Source organism: Tripterygium wilfordii, chromosome 4 (assembly GCF_013401445.1).
Source record: "Tripterygium wilfordii isolate XIE 37 chromosome 4, ASM1340144v1, whole genome shotgun sequence".
Classification (NCBI taxonomy): domain Eukaryota; kingdom Viridiplantae; phylum Streptophyta; class Magnoliopsida; order Celastrales; family Celastraceae; genus Tripterygium; species Tripterygium wilfordii.
This window is the reverse complement of record NC_052235.1, coordinates 13923271-13943104: the sequence shown is the minus strand read 5'-3', so window position 1 is coordinate 13943104 and position 19834 is coordinate 13923271. Positions and strand designations below refer to the sequence as shown.

Here is a 19834-nt window from a genome sequence, read left to right as displayed (position 1 = left end):
ATTTTCTTGCTCCACGGGTACAGGATCCTGCATTCATAACAGCCACCAACCTCCAAAACCCAAAAGACCAACAATTCAAAGCTTGAGATAAGGTTTAGTTTTCAAGTGTTTGTGATGAATACCCGTCACACGGGATGGGGGCCTTGGGAGTATGCACGTCCTCGTGCATGGCTAGGGTTGGACCATTTCAACCGTCGGCCACTTAACGCCTCAGACCTGTGAGTGAGGATCACACATAGCCTTGCCAATCCAGTGGATCAGAGCTTTCAAATAATCCAGTGGATTAGAGTTGGATATGACTCACTGTCTGTTAACCCAACTCAACAAGGGATGAGCTCTGGGGTAAGCCCAGCTTATGATAGTATCAGCTCATGAGCATGCCCGCAGGAGTGTGCATTCTCAATGAAAGCACCAATGATAAATACCTGCTACATGAAATGGAGATCCAAGTCTAGCATCACAAATTTGGGTATAAACTCTCTATTTAAAACCCAAGTTGACAATAGGAGGTTTTGCATTCACTTATAAACTAAACTTTAAATCCACCATCTTCCGATGTGGTATTCTCATCAGTCTGCTCAAAGTGAGAGATAAGGTGAATCACACCATTTCTAACAGAGTGATTTAATAATTTTTTTATATATGATTCACGTAGATCTGATTGGCATGACTCTACATAATTTTTGAGTCAATCTGAATGACGTGATTACATTTTTAACACTAGTCACGTAGTATTTAAAACAATCATGTCATTCAGAATGACGTGCTTGAAAAAACACAAAGCTAATCATGACAATTTGAATGACGTGGAGTATTATTTGAGTAATAATTTTTGGACTAGAGTTAGATAGGTATATAGTTATGCCTAGGGTGGTATATAGGTAAAAAGGTCCTGCCTAATTGGATTATGCCTGACGGGACTTGAAAAGGGCGCATTGTTTTCTTCTGGGTACACATTAACATTAACGTCAAATCATCATAAACTCTTAAGACATTCTTTCGGCAATTAAGGATAATAACAGTCTATGCTTGAGTTAGTTGACCCATATAAAGTTAATCAACCTACAATCCACCTTTTACCAATACGTCAAACGATCAAACCTGTGCTTTTGGCAATTCATTTCTTGTTCCAACTAAAAATATTGGTTTTGGTGATTTTTGTTTTACTTGGAATTTAACCAAAAAAAAAAAAAAAGGTAATGGAGCCCAAAGTGCTGGAATTCATTGAATTGGGCTTATTCTGTAACTATGGGCTTAAGCTTTAGTTAATGGCCCAAACCCTATGAGGCTATGACCGTGTGTATCAGGAGGGGAACAAAAGAGCAATACTGTGATGAAGTTTATCAAAAAAAATGAAAAATCAAGTGCTTTTTCGTTCTTTTTCATCTATGGCGGTCCCTGTTCTCTGTTCATCGTATCATCTTTTCTTCTACTGACATACTTTACTGTTCTAGAATCTAGATCGATCGTCCTCAGACCGAAATTGGGAATAGAGAGAACAACCTTAGGAACCGAAGATTCCCGATTTTGTGTCTGCAGTTGTTTTTGGAGGAGTCGTTTCAGGTACTCTTTCTTTTTTGTTTTGTTTCTATTGGATTCATTGCGGATTCTGGTTCGAATTCTGAAATTATAGATTGAGCATGAATTGTTGAGGGGATAGGAGTTCCTCGGTGTTGGTGTGGGATTTTGTGGCAATTGTTGGGTGATTTTGATAAGTTATCGGATGAGTAATCAATTTGTTATTTGTTGTGAAAAGTAAAATGGTGGACTGGATTGTATTGGGGTTTGGCATGATTTTCAAAAGTTTGTGAGGCGTATGGTGTGATTGATTCTCCCATGTGTAATAAAGAAATTGCTTGCTTGAGCCAGTCTGGTAGTGTTACCTCAATTCATAATCAGCAAGGCCTTCAGACCGTGTACTTGATGGATACACCTTCCTCTCCCCCCACTTTTGGTTCTAGGTCTGCAGCTGGTTCGACACTGTGCTCAAATGATGATACTCCGCGTGTAAAGTTTTTATGTAGCTTTTTAGGGAGTATAATGCCTCGTCCCCAAGATGGGAAACTTAGTTATGTTGGCGGGGAGACGCGAATTGTGGGTGTCCCTAGGGATATTAGTTATCAGGAGTTGATGAATAGAATGAGGGAACTTTATGAAGGTGCAGCAATTTTGAAGTATCAGCAACCCGATGAGGATCTTGATGCTCTTGTCTCGGTTGTGAATGATGATGATGTTATTAACATGATGGAGGAATATGAAAAGTTGGGTTCTGGTGATGGATTTACTAGACTCCGGATTTTCCTGTTTTCACATCCTGACTTAGATGGTTCATCTCATTTTGTCGATGGGGATGATTGGGAAAGTGAGAGGCGGTATGTGGATGCGCTGAATAATTTAAATGACGAGACTGAATTTAGGAGGCAGCAGCAACCTGAATCCCTTGTGCCTAGTGTGTTGGATGATTTTTGTGTGGCCGAACAGTTCTTTAATCCGATGAGTCTTGAGGGTAGCCTTCATGGTCAGAGGAGTTCGGAGATGCCACTGCCACATTATAATTTGCACCTTACAACTCCTCATATGGGATCTGGGCAGCACCAGCAATCTGTTAGGTATAATGAAATGGAAGGTTTATGGAGTCCTGCATACTATTCACCAAGGCATCACCATGATCCACGGCCATTATCGGAGTTTCCATCTTCTCCATCCTCGGCTCGTTACCGAATGCCATTTGGGGAATTACCTGATAAATACATGGACAGAATGCCTGAAGAATATGCTTGGCAGCAAGTCAATCATCATGCTACTTATGACCACCAGCCCCAATTTTCTGACAATGTAGCATGGAGGCCAACTGGAGCAATGTCTAATGATAAGGGTGGTTTTCCAGGAAATTTACTTCATGGTCCAAGCATTTTTGAAGGTAACAGTTTCTGTGAGCACTGCCGTGTGAATTTCCCAAGAAACCAACTGTATCTAGAGCAGCCCAATATTGGAAATGGGCATCCTCAGGTTGGCACCACATGTGTTGGGTGCCCTATCAATAGGGAAACTTTCATGTTGAACGCGGAGCAAAGGCTACAACCTGGAATTTTCCCTAAAGATCAAAATGATCCTCAATCAATTTATAATGATATACATGGTCTTGAACGAGGATGGATTAAGCAGCACCACATGAATTCTCGAGTTGAGGAAGCAAGAACACATATCTCTGGAGCTGGAAGATTAAATGATCGCTGCATTATGGATGGTCCTATGAATTTTCCCGTTGGCCATAGTAATTTAGCGGATGGTCATCATGTGTTGTCTAATTATGTTCATCATCGAGCTGGACCTCAAATTGGGAATGAAGTGTTTCATGATCAGGCTGTGCATGCTGCACCACACCTGCATATGCATCCCCCTGAAGAACGTGGGATCCAACATGGAAATTTCCCTTATGCTTATGGAGCAGATACTGTTCACCCTGTCTCACATGGACATTTGCACATGCAAACTTCATGGAGAAATGTTCAGAACCCGATGCATGGTGGTCCATCCTATGAAGTATCTAGTGCAACCCCACCAGTGAATGGTTCTGTTAGTCCAGTTGTTTTTAGGGGTACAGCGGATGGTAGTCCAGGATTTGGTGCTGGGTCAGATAATCAACATCTTTGGGTTGATTCCTCTAAGAAAATATTGGGTTTTGATGGGACAGCTGGCCCAGACTATTCTTGTGGACAATCTCTTAGATTATGCAAAAAATCTCATCACTTGGAAAACCATAGCTCACTTCCTCCCGACCCTATTTGTTCCACCACTGAGACGCTAAGTTTTCCAAACCCTAGAGATCCAGTGCATATAGAGGAACCATCATCCACTTCAGTTCATGATAAGTGGGTCTCTCCAACTGCTTCTGGTTATAGCCCACGACGGAAGAGTATTATCAGTTTTACTGAAAAAGAGAGGGAAGCTAACGGTACTGAAAAGTCTGAAAATGTGGTTGTGCCAAGCATATGTTGTCCAACTATTGCTGATAGCAAATGTGGGGAGGTATCAAATGAATTGAGAAATTTAACTTTTGCTGAAGAAAGTGATGATGCAAAACTGGGTGAAAAAGACTGGTCTGCTGCTCCAGTGGATTCAAAGCTGTCAGTCGACCGCTTGAGTTTCTTACCTGAGTTAATTGCTTCTGTAAAGAAAGCAGCATTGGAAGAGGCTGAGGTGGTGAATGCTAGAGTTGAGGAAAATGTTGATTCGATAAAGCATGTTCCTGTGACAAAAGAAGCAGATGGAAATGAACCTGAAACAGTGGTAAGGAAAAAGTTTGAAGTTTCTTTGTGAAATAGTATTTTATATTAACTTTGCTTACTTTCTAGTGCCTTTTTTTTTTTTATAGAATGCCTATGCTGAGGTAGAGTTGGACTCTGATGGCGACAACCCGAAGACTTGCAACATTGAGCCAACAAAGGCTGAAGGAGAAGCTATTGCCAATGCCAGGGGCCCACAGGTTCCAGTTTCCTGTCATATTCACAAAATCACATAAATGATATGCTTATCTTACGTCTTTATAACTCCCTTGGCCACTTCTGCTTAGAATCTTAGGTCGTCATCTCTGTGGTTCCTTCATGTTTTCCTCTTGAACACTATGTCATTCTGTCTTTACAGACAATAAGAAATGATGATCTGGAGGAGATCCGAGAACTAGGTTCTGGAACATATGGAGCTGTTTACCACGGGAAGTGGAAGGGTTCTGATGTGGCAATAAAAAGAATAAAAGCCAGCTGCTTTGCTGGACGACCTTCAGAAAGAGAACGTCTGGTACTGTCTATACTTACCCAACTTTTCACCCACCATGTAACCTTGACCTTGTTGTGGAGAAAAATCTATATAGTTTCAGGTCTTGAAATCCCTTCTAGTGTTTTATTACATATTTTTCTTTAATTATATGTCAAGGAGTGACAATGGAAGCCAATGATGTTTTTGTATCTTGGCCCCCTTGCATTGTAAGCACTTAGAAGTATAGAAACATGACGGGGGATTTATATTTTTTAGATTTTGGTTGCATGGTTTCCCATGTTTTGTATGTTAATTGAGGTTTAGATGATGATAGTAAGTAGTTTTTGTTGGGACATTTTCACCTTAATTATTGAACATGAATTCTGTCGAGGAAAAGTTATCGGGAATATTGTTCTTAGACACAATTTAGCTCGAGATGATAAGGGCTTAAAGTTGTGACAGCAATGGAACTGTACTTTCTTTCCTTCATGTCAAAACAGCCAATTAAGTTATTTGGGAATATTCTCTCTCTCTCTCAGCTTAGAAGATTTTGAGCAGAGATGTTACTCTTGTGAATATTAGTTGACATTTAGTTTATTTATCATTACAAAAACAAAATTTTTATGTTTAGATGTTATATGTGTTTGATGCTTGTGAAGCGGTGAGCCAGGATTTTGCCAATGTCTGTTTAAAAGAATTTGTAAGCAACTTAATTTGATTGACCAAGGAAGTTACTATACAATGCCATCAATGAAAAGGTGTTGAGAGAAAAAGTTTAACAAGGTTATTTGACTGTTTGTGGGATGCTATATAAATAAGATTTTGAGTCTCTATTTATGAATGGAATAATTGGAATGATATATACAAGTAAATGATAAAAATAACTTCAATCAGTGGGTTGAAATGAGCAAATGTCAGTCTTCCATTATAATCTGCCATATGCCATTGAAACCTGATTTAGATATTAGATGTTTTAATTTAATAGTTGCAATATTGAATTTTAAATGTTGTTTGAGAAGTCTAGGACCTCATGGTAATTGCATAAAGCATTGGTGACAAAGAATTCATTCAAACCCACCTAGGTGGACTCTTTTAGATGACGTTGTTGCATTCTCTTTTTAATGATTTCATAGCATCCCTTTTGGAGTAAGTACTTGTGTACGATATTATGATTACAGGATCGGTTTTCACTTGATAGTGCTATAGTTCTACTATATCAGGTCCTTTCAATATGGAATCTTTTAACTTAGTTCTGTTAACATTATCCGCAAGAAGCTGTTATTGGTATTATACCTTCCGGAACCATAATGGCCATAATTTCTTCATTGTAGATCGCGGATTTCTGGAAGGAAGCTTTGATATTGAGTTCATTACATCACCCAAATGTTGTTTCTTTCTATGGTGTTGTTCGGGATGGCCCAGATGGGTCTTTAGCAACAGTGACGGAATTTATGATCAATGGATCTTTGAAACAGTTTTTGCAAAAAAAGGACAGGTAAGAAAGTTCACGGCGTCTAATAATTGAGCACTTCTTGGATCTTTCTAGATTAGATTGTTTTAAGTGTTTGCCTTTCCGATCAAGAATGTGTGCATCATTCTTTGAGTAGCTGGTTCATGAGTAATAAATAAGAAGAAAGAAAAAAAAAACAATTTTAAAAGCGTTGCTTCACAACTTAATTTCACTGTACAGAACTATTGATCGCCGCAAGAGACTCATCATAGCAATGGATGCTGCATTTGGGATGGAGTATCTTCATGGAAAGAATATAGTGCATTTTGATTTGAAATGTGAGAACCTGCTGGTGAACATGAGAGATCCACAGCGCCCTGTCTGCAAGGTATGCTTAGCTACAAATGGGCTTGGGGATCACAGATGACTTTGCATTTATATTCTCTCCTTTTCATATTCACATAAGTTATTGGGCATTAAATTTATCAAGTGTTATTTCAAATTCTTGTTTGTTTGTCAAGTTACAGAACTAAGGAACTATGTATATGATATTATTAAGTCTAGTAATATCGAAGTACATGTTTTCATTCGGGCTGATGTACAATATAACCAGGAGTCGAAATATGTATCTGTAGCACAGTTATAAGATTCTTTTTGAATTTTTTAAAAAAAATTATTGAACGAAAAGCACCTACCTAATTACAAAATTTACAAGATAGAGGAATTTATTACTTCTAATTACGATTTACGAACTCCACCTTCTTCAAAAAAGAAAAATACCAACTCTCATTTAACTCAAGTTGTCCACTATGCTAAAAGTGAGAGTTCTAAAAAATTACTTTTTTTATCCATATGAATGATTTTTCTCACAAAATGCTTTCTTAGTCTTCACCCGAAATATTACCAAAACATTGACCTTGGGATTAAATCCCAATGCCTTTCCACTCCTTTTATATTTGATTTAGTGCTGAAAATTTTAACTCCATCTCCTTTTACTCACCATCTAAATATGCCCTTTTTGTTAAAGCCAAATCACATTCCTCTCACCAGTATGAGACGAAGGATAATATGATTTACAAAGTCTCATTTTTTGACTAATACTTTTTCCTTTTTCTTTGGAGCTTAATTGTAAAAACCCTTTCCGTAGGAAAATCCTTTCTGCCTGCCACCCCCAACCCACTACGTAATTTATTTAAAGGAACTCTATAGTAATTTGTAACTTCAGAAGTCTATTGATTCACATGTCAAAATCCTCCATCTGAAATTATGTCTAACGTTAATGTTTGAGAAATTTGGCGAAATTTTCCGAATCACTGCACCTCGCGTCCTCGCCACTTGAAATGAGGTTCAGATTTTTTAATTTTATTCTGTTTTCAACTGTGATGTGAACATCGGCATCCTGCGATTTTGTAAAAATTTAAGCCTCCAAGAAATGCACCCTATGGTGCTTGACCATATATTTTCTTTCTTTTTTTTTTGTGTTGTTTGAAAGTAGAATTTTCTGTTTCCTTTATTCCTTCATAACTTTATTTCCTTTTTTCTAAAAATAAAATAAAAGCAGATGACCTTTTCTTCAGTCCATACTTCATACCTCAGTTCAGTCAGTTGTCTCTGTGGTTTCCTAAAAATCTTGGCTTATGATCTAATCAAGTCAATGTTCTTTCTCCTAATTATTTTTGTGAGATTTGAAGTGAAGCCTGATGACAACTGATGATAACATCTTCTTGAAGGGCATGATTTGCCAACTCACCTAGTTTTGCATATTTTTTTAGATTGGTGATTTGGGCTTATCAAAGGTGAAACAACACACGTTAGTCTCGGGGGGTATTCGTGGAACTTTACCTTGGATGGCACCTGAGTTACTGAGTGGAAAAAGTCACATGGTTTCAGAGAAGGTAACTCTTATTACTAATGTTCAACCCTATCTATTATATTTGCTATAGCATACCATCTTATATTTTTTGTTGTTGCTGTAGATTGATGTTTACTCATTTGGGATTGTTATGTGGGAATTGCTCACTGGAGAAGAACCTTATGCTGATATACATTGTGCTTCCATAATTGGTAAGAAGCAATACATTAATATCAATCGTCACACTATAATTTGCTTGTGATTGATGGAGGTAGCTGTGAACTTGCTACGGGGACTGCCAAACTGACATATTTTTGCACAAGCAAGTCCTGTACACTTATATGTTCACTGGAAAGTTTGAGCTCATTTAGAGACTGGAAAATGGGTATCTGTGACGGTTTCTTTTCCTTTTTTTGGTGATATGGATGTTATTCACTATTGATTGTTTGCTGACAAGATTAGAAAGCTAGAATTGTGTATGCCTCATCTTTGCTGTTCTTAGTAGCCTATTTTAATACATTTTGAGGAAGTGTATATTAAATACATTTGTTTAACTCATGTTATCCAGCTGATTCATTTTTCTTAACCATCAAGTGTTTCTTTTATGTTTAGCTTGGTTTACGAAGGACAGTTTTTTTTATAGAAAGTAGGAAGGACAGTTGTCATGTCACTTAAGTTTAATTATCCTCATTTTGTACTCGAAGGACTCCAGTGATGAAATTCTCAATCATTAGTGTTTGTATTTCACTATGTAGCAAAGTGACCCTCTTAAAACGGTAAATCTTATTGGAAGGGCACCAAAGAAAATATGTTTAATACGCGTGTAGGATTTTAGCATTTTAAGTTCTTATAGGGTCTAGTGGGGCAGTACCAGTATTTCTGGTCTTTTTCTCGGAGTTACACATTTTAAGTTTCCAACAAGGTGGAAACTTAATTTGAGCGCTTCTGTGGTCCGATAATTTTTTATCTAACTTAACCTCTTGGATCAGGTGCTCCATGGTTGTATTTCTGAATCTGTTTTCAAGAGTTGGTATTGTTACACTACTTGATGCACCGCATGCAACTCATAATTGTGAGCAATATGTCTCAAATTTATTGTTGTTTTAAGTGAAGGGTATATGATGAATTCCAGATTCCATTTGAGGGAGGGATTTAGCAATATTATTATTGCATAGGGTAACTAGGGTTATGTTTACTCTGGATCTAAAGAACAAAATGATTTTAACTGAGGCTGCTCCCTTGACTATAGCATGAAAATATTAGTAGGCTTGTTATGACGTTAATTATCTTCACATATTTTTCTTTTCTTTCTGTTGTCCAGGAGGAATTGTGAACGACACATTACGTCCCCAGATTCCAGCATGGTGTGATCCAGAATGGAAGTCTTTGATGGAAAGTTGTTGGGCCTCTGATCCTGCTGAGAGGCAATCGTTTTCAGAAATTTCTCAGAAACTGAGGAACATGGCTGCTGCAATCAATGTGAAATGATTTTAATTTGCCGCAGCGCAGCAGTTTATTTCACTCTTTGGCATCTTCCTCAATAAATGTAAGAAAAATAAGAGGAAGCATAGGATATATGGCAATGGCAGTTTATGGTAACTTGCTAGTTTTGAAGGATACGGGTAATAATTTATACTATGCCTTGGCTTATCTCAAGCCATGAGATGCCATTGTTCTTTATCGAATGTAGCTCAATGCATTCTACTGAAATATACCTTGAAGCTACAGAATATACCGAGGGCTATGGATGAGTAATCAAAATGTGAGTTCTCTTATTTCGATACTGTGCACCTTTATTATTCCTTTTGCTGATTTTTATGGTTTGATCAAAAGGAATAGATTTTAACTGGTTGCAGGACCTTGCTGTTTATAATGATCAAACTGGCTCATGGCCGATTATTATCTGAGGCCAGATGAGTCTTTTTTTTGGGGATCTGTATGTAGGATTGTGTTATTTTGGTGTATATCAACTTATCTTCTGAGGACAATGATGCATAAATGCTATAGAGCTATAGAATATCTGGTGGAACTTGGAGCCAAATTTTCTTCATATTATTTTATTGATTCATATTTCTTCTCCTCCTACACCAAAAACTTGATGATGATGCTCTTCAAGATGTAAAGTGTTTATATGGTAATTATGCGAGGAATGATTTTCAAATTCCGGAATGTCTTGGAGATGTGAACCTTCTCTCTATTTGTGGGTCGGGATACAATTATGCAATAGTTTATTGAATAGTAAATCTTGTAACATTGTACATTGCAATATCTTATGAAGCGGAATCTACAGTGTTGAGTGTTTACGGAACAAAGCCCTGATGTTGACTTGAAATTTTTAATTTTTCTTGTCAACTTAATTTGTGCTGACATTTCTCTTCTGAATAATGTAGAAGATATTGGGATGGCATGGAGTGAATGAATTATGTACAGGTTTCTTTGAGGATTTATGACATGGATAGCTATACTGGGATTGAATCTCTCTTATTTACATGAATTTGAGGATTTGGTTGGGCAGTTTTATGTAAATTTTCAGGTTATATGGCGAGTCATTTACAAAAATGCTACCGCATCAGTTTTTGTAAAAAATAGCTACATAGATACTTGTAAGAGCGATTCCCTATCTTTGGAGACTCATTTCAAAATCTCTAAGCATAAAATATAATATAATATTAGAATATATTGTCTCACCCCTTCGCTCCCCTCTCCGGCTCTCCCAAGCAAGTGTGGTCATGTCATTTAAGAGACTGATATTTGAGTGGAATGCGGATGAAATAGAGTCTGTTAAGAGACTCTCATGCGGATGCTCTAATGTCTCAACAGCAAAGATTTATGATGAATCAGTTTTGATTTTTAGGAGTCACATTTATGACATATATGAGGATTCACTCTGTCAATAGGCATGCTTGATTGGGCAATTTCATACCCCATTTGACTTTAAATATTTTGTCAATTCTTCCAATCACACACACACATATATATCCTGTACTTGGGAACATTTCATCATGTACCAACAACTCCTATGGTGGTCAAACTCCATGGCATCATCTCAACCCCACAATTTTGTCCTCTACAGAAGAAAGTATTCATTCTCATTACCTAACACACGGTTAATCCTTGAAAAGGTCAAAGTTCGCACGTGCCATTGTACTTCTCGCACGGGTCACTATCTTATGAATAGTATAAATATAAATTCTAAAGAAAGTTCTCAACTGTGTTGTATAATTAAAAGTCAAGGAGAGTGGAAAAATTAATGAAGACACAGTTGACAAATTCTACAAGTTCAATTATTCAGCAGCTGCGTCCGTTTGTTGCATCTCTCAACACATAAATAATAGGAAAATAATAAAGATCCTCAAAATATCATCCCAAAAGTCACTCAAATCTATGTGGCATTAAAATAACCGTTGATTAAAAACATATATATATGGTCCACTTCACATCCAACACTCCATATTAAATGAGAGTTTTTTGGGATCACTTTTTAAGGGTCTAAAGCATTATTCTAAATTAATATTATACGTAAAGTGCATGTAAAGACAATGACATGCATGCATGTAATTTCAAAAGTTGATCAAATTCATTTTAGTACTGATTTTACTGACTTTATTGTATGTCCTGTCCAATGAACAACCTAATCATGCATATAATATTTGATTTTCTTGCAAATGAAAGTCTTTGTCAACTCCTATGACGTTAAACAGGTAATCTCCCCAGAATTTTTAATCCTTAACTTTACTATCAAGGAATTCAATCTTATCTTGATCAATACTTGTACATGTGTATTGACCAATAATATTATTGAGAGCACACTAATTTAATGACTTTTGTAATTACTATGTGATAATAATATTTTTACAACATGTATTTTTGAAATTAGTTTTTTTTTTTAAATATCGTAGAGATTAAAAATTAATCTTATGTGTGCATATGAAAGGCTTCTGATAGTTATAGTAATCACAAAAAAGATATTTATAATCAATGAAAATTAAGTGGTGAATCTCTTTGAAGTCAACCCGTGTGGATTTGGAAGTTCTTAAGTGCGCTTATCACTAGGAGCAATACCCTTGTGCCCTGTCATCAGATGAAAAATTTCTATACACATGAACCTGACAGTCCGAATGTATACCCATATCGGATGTCCAAAGGAAAATTTGTTCTCGGTTAACAAAAAAACTAAATCATTGTTCATAATTAAACTTATCATACGGTTGTAATTAAAGATCAAAAGAACTTGACTTGAATAATTTAGAAATCTAGGGTAGAGACCTAAGCAAAAGCACCAATTATCAAATGAATGTAATTAAAGATTAAAAGAACTTGACCTCAATAATTTAGAAATCTACGGTTAGAGACCCAAGCAAAAGCACCAATAATTAGCTAGTCATATATATATCTTATAATTTCCTTGTGTGTATCAAAACTTGTAAGTCAAGCTTATCCTCTAATTAGAATAATCCTTACCCGCTCTCACTCAAAGAGTCTCTCAAGTAGTTTGGTCTTGTTGATGATGAAATGAAGTTGGGAGATTCTGCATTTGAGAGAAAGACAAGCAGAAGCATGTTTTTCAACCTCCCAAAGATCTGAGTCTCCATTTGGTGATCCTTCAAATATATTAAGATATAATTATCTTGTGGGAGTGAGTGCTTTTTGAATTTTGATAGTTTTCTTCTTGTAATTTCCTTGTGGGTGTGGTTCTGTGCCTCTTTTTTTCCTTCTCTTTTGTTAAGATAATCATGCTAATAATAAAAAGATGAACATACTAAGAATTATTAAAGTAGGAATTGAAGGTCAATGTCTATTTGCTTATTTTAAAAGGTTTGAATTCTCATGTGTTTCTGTTTGGTTTTTTCTTGCATTCATGTTAAAATATTGATTCCTTCTAGCCCAACTTGTAAGATATTTATACTTTTATACTAAACATTATCATATCCTTTAAAACAATAAGAGACGCTGGTTTCATGATCTTCTAAAGTAATTGCTCAATAATCAAGCCACACACACACATATATATCAGAAATTCTATTATGTGAACCAAAAGTATGAAACAACCTTGAAAACTTCAAATCTAATGGTTATAATAAAAAAAAAATGGGGACCAAAAATTTTTTATGGGACCCGTCACATCTATGATTGAAAAAGTAGATTCACATAAAACAATTTTTATATATATATATATATGTCCCAGCTTTTTTCCTTTTAATACCCCAGTAAAATATAAATTTTATAGACTTCTCAGTTCTCACATCTTAGCCGTTGAATCTGATCAACAGTTTAGATTAAAAAATTGTTAAAAATATATGAATCCACCCATTTGCTGCAACGCACCCAAAAATTTTCTTCTTCGCTAACCCACCCCAAAAGAACCAAGGTCTGGGACACCTTCAAACCCACCCACATTCCGTGGTGACTTCAAAGTATCTCAATTCTAACGATTTGGGTTGGGTTTGTGAGGAAGAAGAAATTCAAGTGGGTCACAGCAAATTAATAGCTAGATGGATTTATGAATTTTTAATGACATTTTAATCTCAATCGTTAGTCTGATCAAAGTCAAACTGTTGAGATGAGAGGTCCATATATAACTTTAGTTTTTCGGGCGTACTTTTGGGAGGAAAGCTGATATATATGTCATTCTTCTGCCACGTATCCTGTAACTTTGATTCAAATAGTAAACTAATGAACTCACAGAAAGCAGTCCAATAAAAAATAATTAAAAAAAGCTAAATTAGAAGAAAAACTTGTTACTACAATTAGTTAATGCATTTCTAGTCTCATGGTTTAAAAAAATATGGACCAGCCAACTAACCCAAAAGGCAAACATTAAAGAGAATTAATGAAAAAACCTTAGATTATAATAAGAACAGGGTTGAATTGTGAGGTTTTGGACTTTTTGTCCTCAATATTAAACCATCACATCACCCCCTTTATTCCTACCCTATAAATCTTGGTCTTCCTTCCCCAAACTTTCCCAACAATACCTCAAACACAATAACAAGAAAGAGAGAAAAAAAGATGGGTAGAGCTCCATGTTGTGACAAAGCCAATGTGAAGAGAGGACAATGGTCTCCTGAAGAAGATGCTAAGCTTAAGGCCTATATGGAAAAGTTTGGCATGGGTGGCAACTGGATTGCACTTCCTCAAAAAATTGGTAATATTCCGTAAGAGCTTCTCCTTATATATATATACATACATGGTTATATAATTGATTGTGTTGAGAATGATTTGGTGGGTATTGATTAATTTGTAGGGCTGAAGAGATGTGGCAAGAGTTGCAGACTAAGATGGTTAAATTACTTGAGACCAAACATCAAGCATGGTGGATTCTCTGAAGAAGAAGACAACATCATTTGCAGCCTTTACATTAGTATTGGAAGCAGGTGTGTGAGCTTTTCAACCTTAATTGCTTGTCTTTTAGCTCTTTCTTTCTTTCTTTTAATTAGGTAATTAATTTGTTCACATATTCCTTTTCATGTATATAGGTGGTCCATTATCGCAGCACAATTGCCTGGAAGGACAGACAATGACATCAAGAACTACTGGAACACAAGATTGAAGAGGAAATTACTTGGAAAGAAAAAACAATCCACCATCAATAGATCATCTTCTGAAGCATGTGAAGCTAATAGTACCATTGGAGAAGAGAATTCACAGGCTATTGAAAGGCTTCAACTTCATATGCAACTTCAAGGCCTTCACAATCCCTTCTCTATCTATAACAATCCTTCACTTTGGCCTAAATTGCATCCCCTCCTTCAATCATTGAATCAAACCCCAAATCCTCCTATAGAACTACAAACTGGTATGTGTAGTGCTAGTGATTTTGTTAATCATGGACAATCAATGGCTCCTATCCCATCCTCAGGAATCATGGAGAGATTCGATGTGGGATTAGAGCGAGTTTCGACGTTGGAAGCCGAGCTTGGGAACATTCTGATCAATACCAAACCATCTGCTTCTTATGATTTAGTGCAGGAGAATCATCAAATGGTGGAATTTGATTGTTCTAAAGAAATGGATAGTGGTTCAAAGGACAATTGGAGTTGGTGGTCTAATGACAATTTGGAGTCGAAATCGACATCTTCTAACTCGTGGGATTCAACCAATGTTCTTCATCATCATCAGTCTGAGGGAATGTTCCAGGATTATGAATTTGGTTACAATATTTGATTCTGGTTATGTTATTAACTTATTATTAGGGATTGTGTTAGTTGTGGTTTGTAGTCATAAGCTGGAGAAGGAGGAGAGTATATATATATGTGTGTGTGTGTGTGTCTTCATATGGTGTAAATTGTGTGCATAATAATGTGAATGTCATTTTTCTTTGTTAAACTCTAGATCTTGTCGTTAATAGAATGAGTTTCTCTCTCTATATATACATATAAACACTAGTAATTATTGAATCAAAATTAGATTAAATTTATAAAATGCTCTAAATCATTAATGATGGATGATTACCAATGCTTCATTAAAATTCTACCTCCATCCTGTCATGAACAAACATATTTATGCCTTCTCTCTTCTAATTACATTTCAAATAAGTATGAAAGTACAAACATGTATATATAATGCATTTTTATATTTATAATGTGTTTGCATTTATGTCTTTTCTAGTTTCTACCCAATGAAAATACTGTTACCAATAAACGGATTTTCTATTTTCTACTTTTTTATTTGAATTAAAAAAAACCACAAACTAATCCACTTAAGTTCTAACACTTCCACACAGGGACTTTACAAGAAAACATTAACCATTCTTGAGAAAGGTGGTGTCTCGGCTAGCCCATGTTAAAAGGTAAGGTCTTGACATTTTATTGGGCCTGACTTCAAGCAAATTCTATCTACCATCCTAATTGAGCCTGTAGCCCATAGGCCCATACATTAGTTTGCATTAAAATTGAGGAAATATGTAGGGCCATCATGTTGTGCTTTTGACGATAAAACTCGAATGTAAAAAATATGCGGGAACAAAATAGAGAAATAAGATACAGGATTTAACAAAGTTTGACATAACTTGACTGCACTGCACAAACCTGGAACTCTGTTTGTTCGTTCATTGCCTTGTTTTGTTCTCTCATAGCCTGAGTTTCCAATGGTTTTGTTCATTGCAGCTACTGCTTTTGCAATAGTTATGTTCGATGTTAAATCTTGCTTGGCAAGAGGGAGTGGTGCCAATGGCGGTGGTATTGATGTGACTGGAGACGGAGATCGAAACGAAAATTGGTAGAAGATTTCAATGTTAACATGATAATCGAGTTGGCCAGAAGAGAAAAGGAATGAAGAAGCAAACAAGAAGTCAAGCTCGATTGCTCAAAGCCCTCCCCCTGGTGGCCGCAAGGCCGGGATAATGACTTCAATGAGGAGAAGACCACTCTTTATTAATCTTAAAATAAATCTATTAATAAAACGACAACGCTATAGATTTATAATTGAATCATCTATAAACGTCCATAAACTATGTGGCATGCTTATTAGGAAAGATGATTTGTCTTTTTTATTATACATAAATACCCTTAATTATTTAAAACAACCAATCCTAATAACATCACAGCTTTTTACTTTTTCTTTTCTTAAACAAAACTTCAAAACATTTTATCTCTCAAAATATATATTAGATTTTAAAAGAAAACTACATATTTGGATTCAGCATATAAAACTCTTTTCAAAAAGACAAATTGTCGATAGGTTTTACCTGGAAGTTCTTAATTACATTGTTTTTGAAACAGTATGTAGAAATTTGAAACACTTAAAACAATGTTTTATCATATTATGTCACTCCTTTGTCATAATGTAATAACTTCCTAATTACATTCTTCTTATTCTAGATCGAAAATAATTGAAATGCATTGTTTTTCAAAAATTTAATGAGAATATGTGTTAATCGGGAACAATATAATAATGAGAATATGTGTTTAATGAAAATTATGTAATAAGAGATTGTTAATTAGAAACAACGTAATAAAAGACTATGTTAATCAGAAACAATATAATAAGAGTCTGTGAGAATGTAATAAAATATAATGAGAAAAAAAAAAGAAACGATAAACCGAAGATACAAACAACTTTCCCAAAAACCATAGCTAAGGCTAAGTAAAAATCTAAACCCAAAATTAGGACTCCAAAACACCAAACCTGAGTAAACGAACCTTGACCCAAGATACATTTATACAACAGAACTTTGCCAAATAATGTCTCAAAAGCCTAAGAAAAATAGAGCCCAAAACTAGGCCCTCAAGTCCCCAAGCACCTGAGGAATCAAACCTTGAGGGCCTTTGAGATCAATCAAACTTCCCCCGTGTAATACTCGGATTTTGTCCAAGTCGATTTTTCATTGAGTATTTTTGGTGCGTGCGTATACATTATTTGGTGTATTTCATTCAATTTTTCTTATTCAATTTCAATAAAAATCCAACTCAAAATCTAAGACTTAAGCCCATTTAATTTTAAGTAAGCCCAATTCTCAAATAACAAATACCCAAAACTCAATTATTAAACTAAGTCCAATTCTTAAATTAAGCCCATGAAAAATCTACAAACCTAAACCCATGACAAACCCACAAAGCCCACACCAAAAAGAAACCCTAAAAAAATTTTAGACCTAAAAGGATAAAAGGGGTGGGGGCTGAGTTGGAAATGGGGGACAAAAAAATAGAGGGTAGGGACGGCTACAGTAGACAAAAAAAAAAAGGAGACGACACAAAGAAAAGAAGATGAAGACTATTTGCACTCTCCATTTTCTCATTCACACCCCCTTTCCCCAACCACCAAACACGCCCTTAACAAATCCATTCACACCCCAAATCTCTCTCTTCTCTCACGCTCACCAACACCAGCCACCATTGTCATGCTCATTCCAGCCACCGTTTCCAGTCATTGACATACAGAAAAGCTTCTCTCAACCCTCAGGAGCATAATCCAACCAACCTCGCCTCAAACCGTCGCCCGTAACCTCCGGAATCGTCCTTGGAAGCTAGCGGCCATAGTGAAGAAAAAGCTTCGATTCCGGCCACTGACATACCAAAAAGCTTCTCGACCCTTACGAGCATAACCCAATCAACCTCGCCTCAAACCATCGCCTGTAGCCTCCGGAATCGTCCTTTGAAGCTCGCAGTCGTAGTGAAGAAAAAGCTCCGATCCGGTTGAATCCGACGACGAAACGGCGAACCATCACCACCAATGAGTTCATCGGCCAAAGACGAACCCGACCAAACTCTTGGTCGACCAAAACTGACATTGAGATGCCCGATTGGAGTTCACCGGCCAAACTCGGGATGGCTAAGGAACGTGTTTGGTGGTTGGGAGAACGGGAGTGTGAATGGGAAAATGAGGGGTGCAAATAGTCCCCACCGAAAAGAAAGGTGAAAGAAACGGCAGAGGGTGAAGAATGAGAGAAAAGAAAAGGAGAGAAAGAAGGAAAGAAAAGAGGAAGAAAAAGAAGAAAGTAGAGAGAATCCTTGACTTGTTTTGGTTCATTCTACTTTCTCAATCTTTATTTTAAACAAGGCTTTCCTCATTTCATTTTTGGTTCTTGCTAAAGGATGTTCATCCAAAATAGAAATCTCATAAACATGCTCCTCCCCTTTTCGAGATATTATGTCTCCGTACAGAGAAGAGATTCTAGGCTTTGATTTGGTGAACTATATTGTTGGACATGTTGAGCTCCATCTTATGCATATTGTCATTTCATTTCTTTTTTCATTTCATTCTTCATAATTTTGTTATAGACAAATTTTTGAGCATCATCCTATTTGCATTGGAAAACAATTCTTCCCCTTTTGATTTGTGAGAAAACACCATGAACAAGGATTTTTTTGGGCTGTTTCTGGACATTTTCTGGGCATGTTTCTAGGCAGTTTTTGGGCATTTTCTGGACAGTTTCTAGGCTATTTTCTGGACAGTTTCTAGGCATTTTCTGGGTTGTTTTCTGGGCTGTTTATTAGGCTGTTTTCTGAGCAGTTTTTGGACTGCTTCTGGGCAGTTTTCTGGACTGTTTTTTGGGCTGTGTTTTTTTTGACTGTTTTTGGGCCCACTTTAGTCTTTATTTGGGCTGCATTTCAGAGCTGATTTTTGACTGATTTACAACCTGCTTTGGGTTGGTTTTTGAGCAGGATTTCAGATCTGTATTGGGCCAATTCCGGACCTGTCTTGGGCTGTTTCTGGGCAATAATCTGGACTTCTTTTGCTTATATTTGAACCAGTTTTGGGACCATTTTTCATTACTGTTTTGGGCTTGCTTTTCTTCTCTTTTTTTGGCTGCCATTTGGACTTTATTTTTTATCTTTGAATTGGGCCTACATTCATTTTACTATAAATTGTTTTGATTTTCAAAATCGGGATAGTTATCGTCCCGAGACAAAGATTGTCTTTACTATCCATTCGTGAGAAACGACTTTAATCCTAAAATGGTTATTGTTAATTTTAAAAGTGGGACATTCATTTCTTTTTATTAAAACTAATTTATTCCTTTGTAAATATTATTTTTACTTTCTCCTAAAAAATGATTCATTTTTCAATAAATTACGCAAGGTCACGTACTCATTCTTCAAGAGATTCTGTCCCTTATAGAAGGAGCATTTTCTAAAAATCTCACTTTCAAAAAAAATAAAAAACATCTCCTTTATAAGCTTGCATACTCTATCTTCGAGGGATTTTGTCCCCATGTAGATGGAGTTCTTTAAAAAATCCATTTTTCTAAAAAAATCTCATAAATATTTTCAAGTGTTGGTAACCGCGCAAGCGGGTATCGTAGAGTGCTAACACCTTCCCTATGCTCAATCGACCCC

The 19834-nt window shown here is 36.2% G+C and overlaps 2 protein-coding genes across 5 annotated transcripts; both read left to right on the top strand.

Moving 5' to 3' along the window:
• The first annotated feature begins 1340 nt into the window (after positions 1-1340).
• LOC119995977 lies at positions 1341-10375 on the top strand. Of its 4 annotated transcripts, XR_005467766.1 has the most exons (10): positions 1341-3632; positions 3690-4290; positions 4376-4486; positions 4645-4797; positions 6087-6250; positions 6446-6593; positions 7978-8100; positions 8182-8269; positions 9379-9819; positions 9914-10375. XR_005467766.1 is itself a non-coding variant. In XM_038842462.1 (8 exons), exons 1-8 carry the CDS (start codon positions 1837-1839, stop codon positions 9543-9545), a joined length of 3408 nt encoding a protein of 1135 aa, XP_038698390.1. In that variant the 5' UTR covers positions 1341-1836; the 3' UTR covers positions 9546-10360. The 4 variants fall into 4 exon arrangements, 1 of the variants encoding a protein (XP_038698390.1); XR_005467764.1 differs by having other exon boundaries at positions 1341-4290; XR_005467765.1 differs by having other exon boundaries at positions 1341-4290; positions 9897-10375.
• A 3647-nt stretch (positions 10376-14022) lies between these two features.
• On the top strand, positions 14023-15399 carry LOC119995978 (transcription factor MYB36). Its single transcript, XM_038842463.1, has 3 exons — positions 14023-14202; positions 14302-14431; positions 14534-15399. The coding sequence occupies exons 1-3, from the start codon at positions 14067-14069 to the stop codon at positions 15219-15221; spliced, it is 954 nt and encodes a 317-aa protein (XP_038698391.1). The 5' UTR covers positions 14023-14066; the 3' UTR covers positions 15222-15399.
• The last annotated feature ends 4435 nt before the right edge of the window (positions 15400-19834 follow it).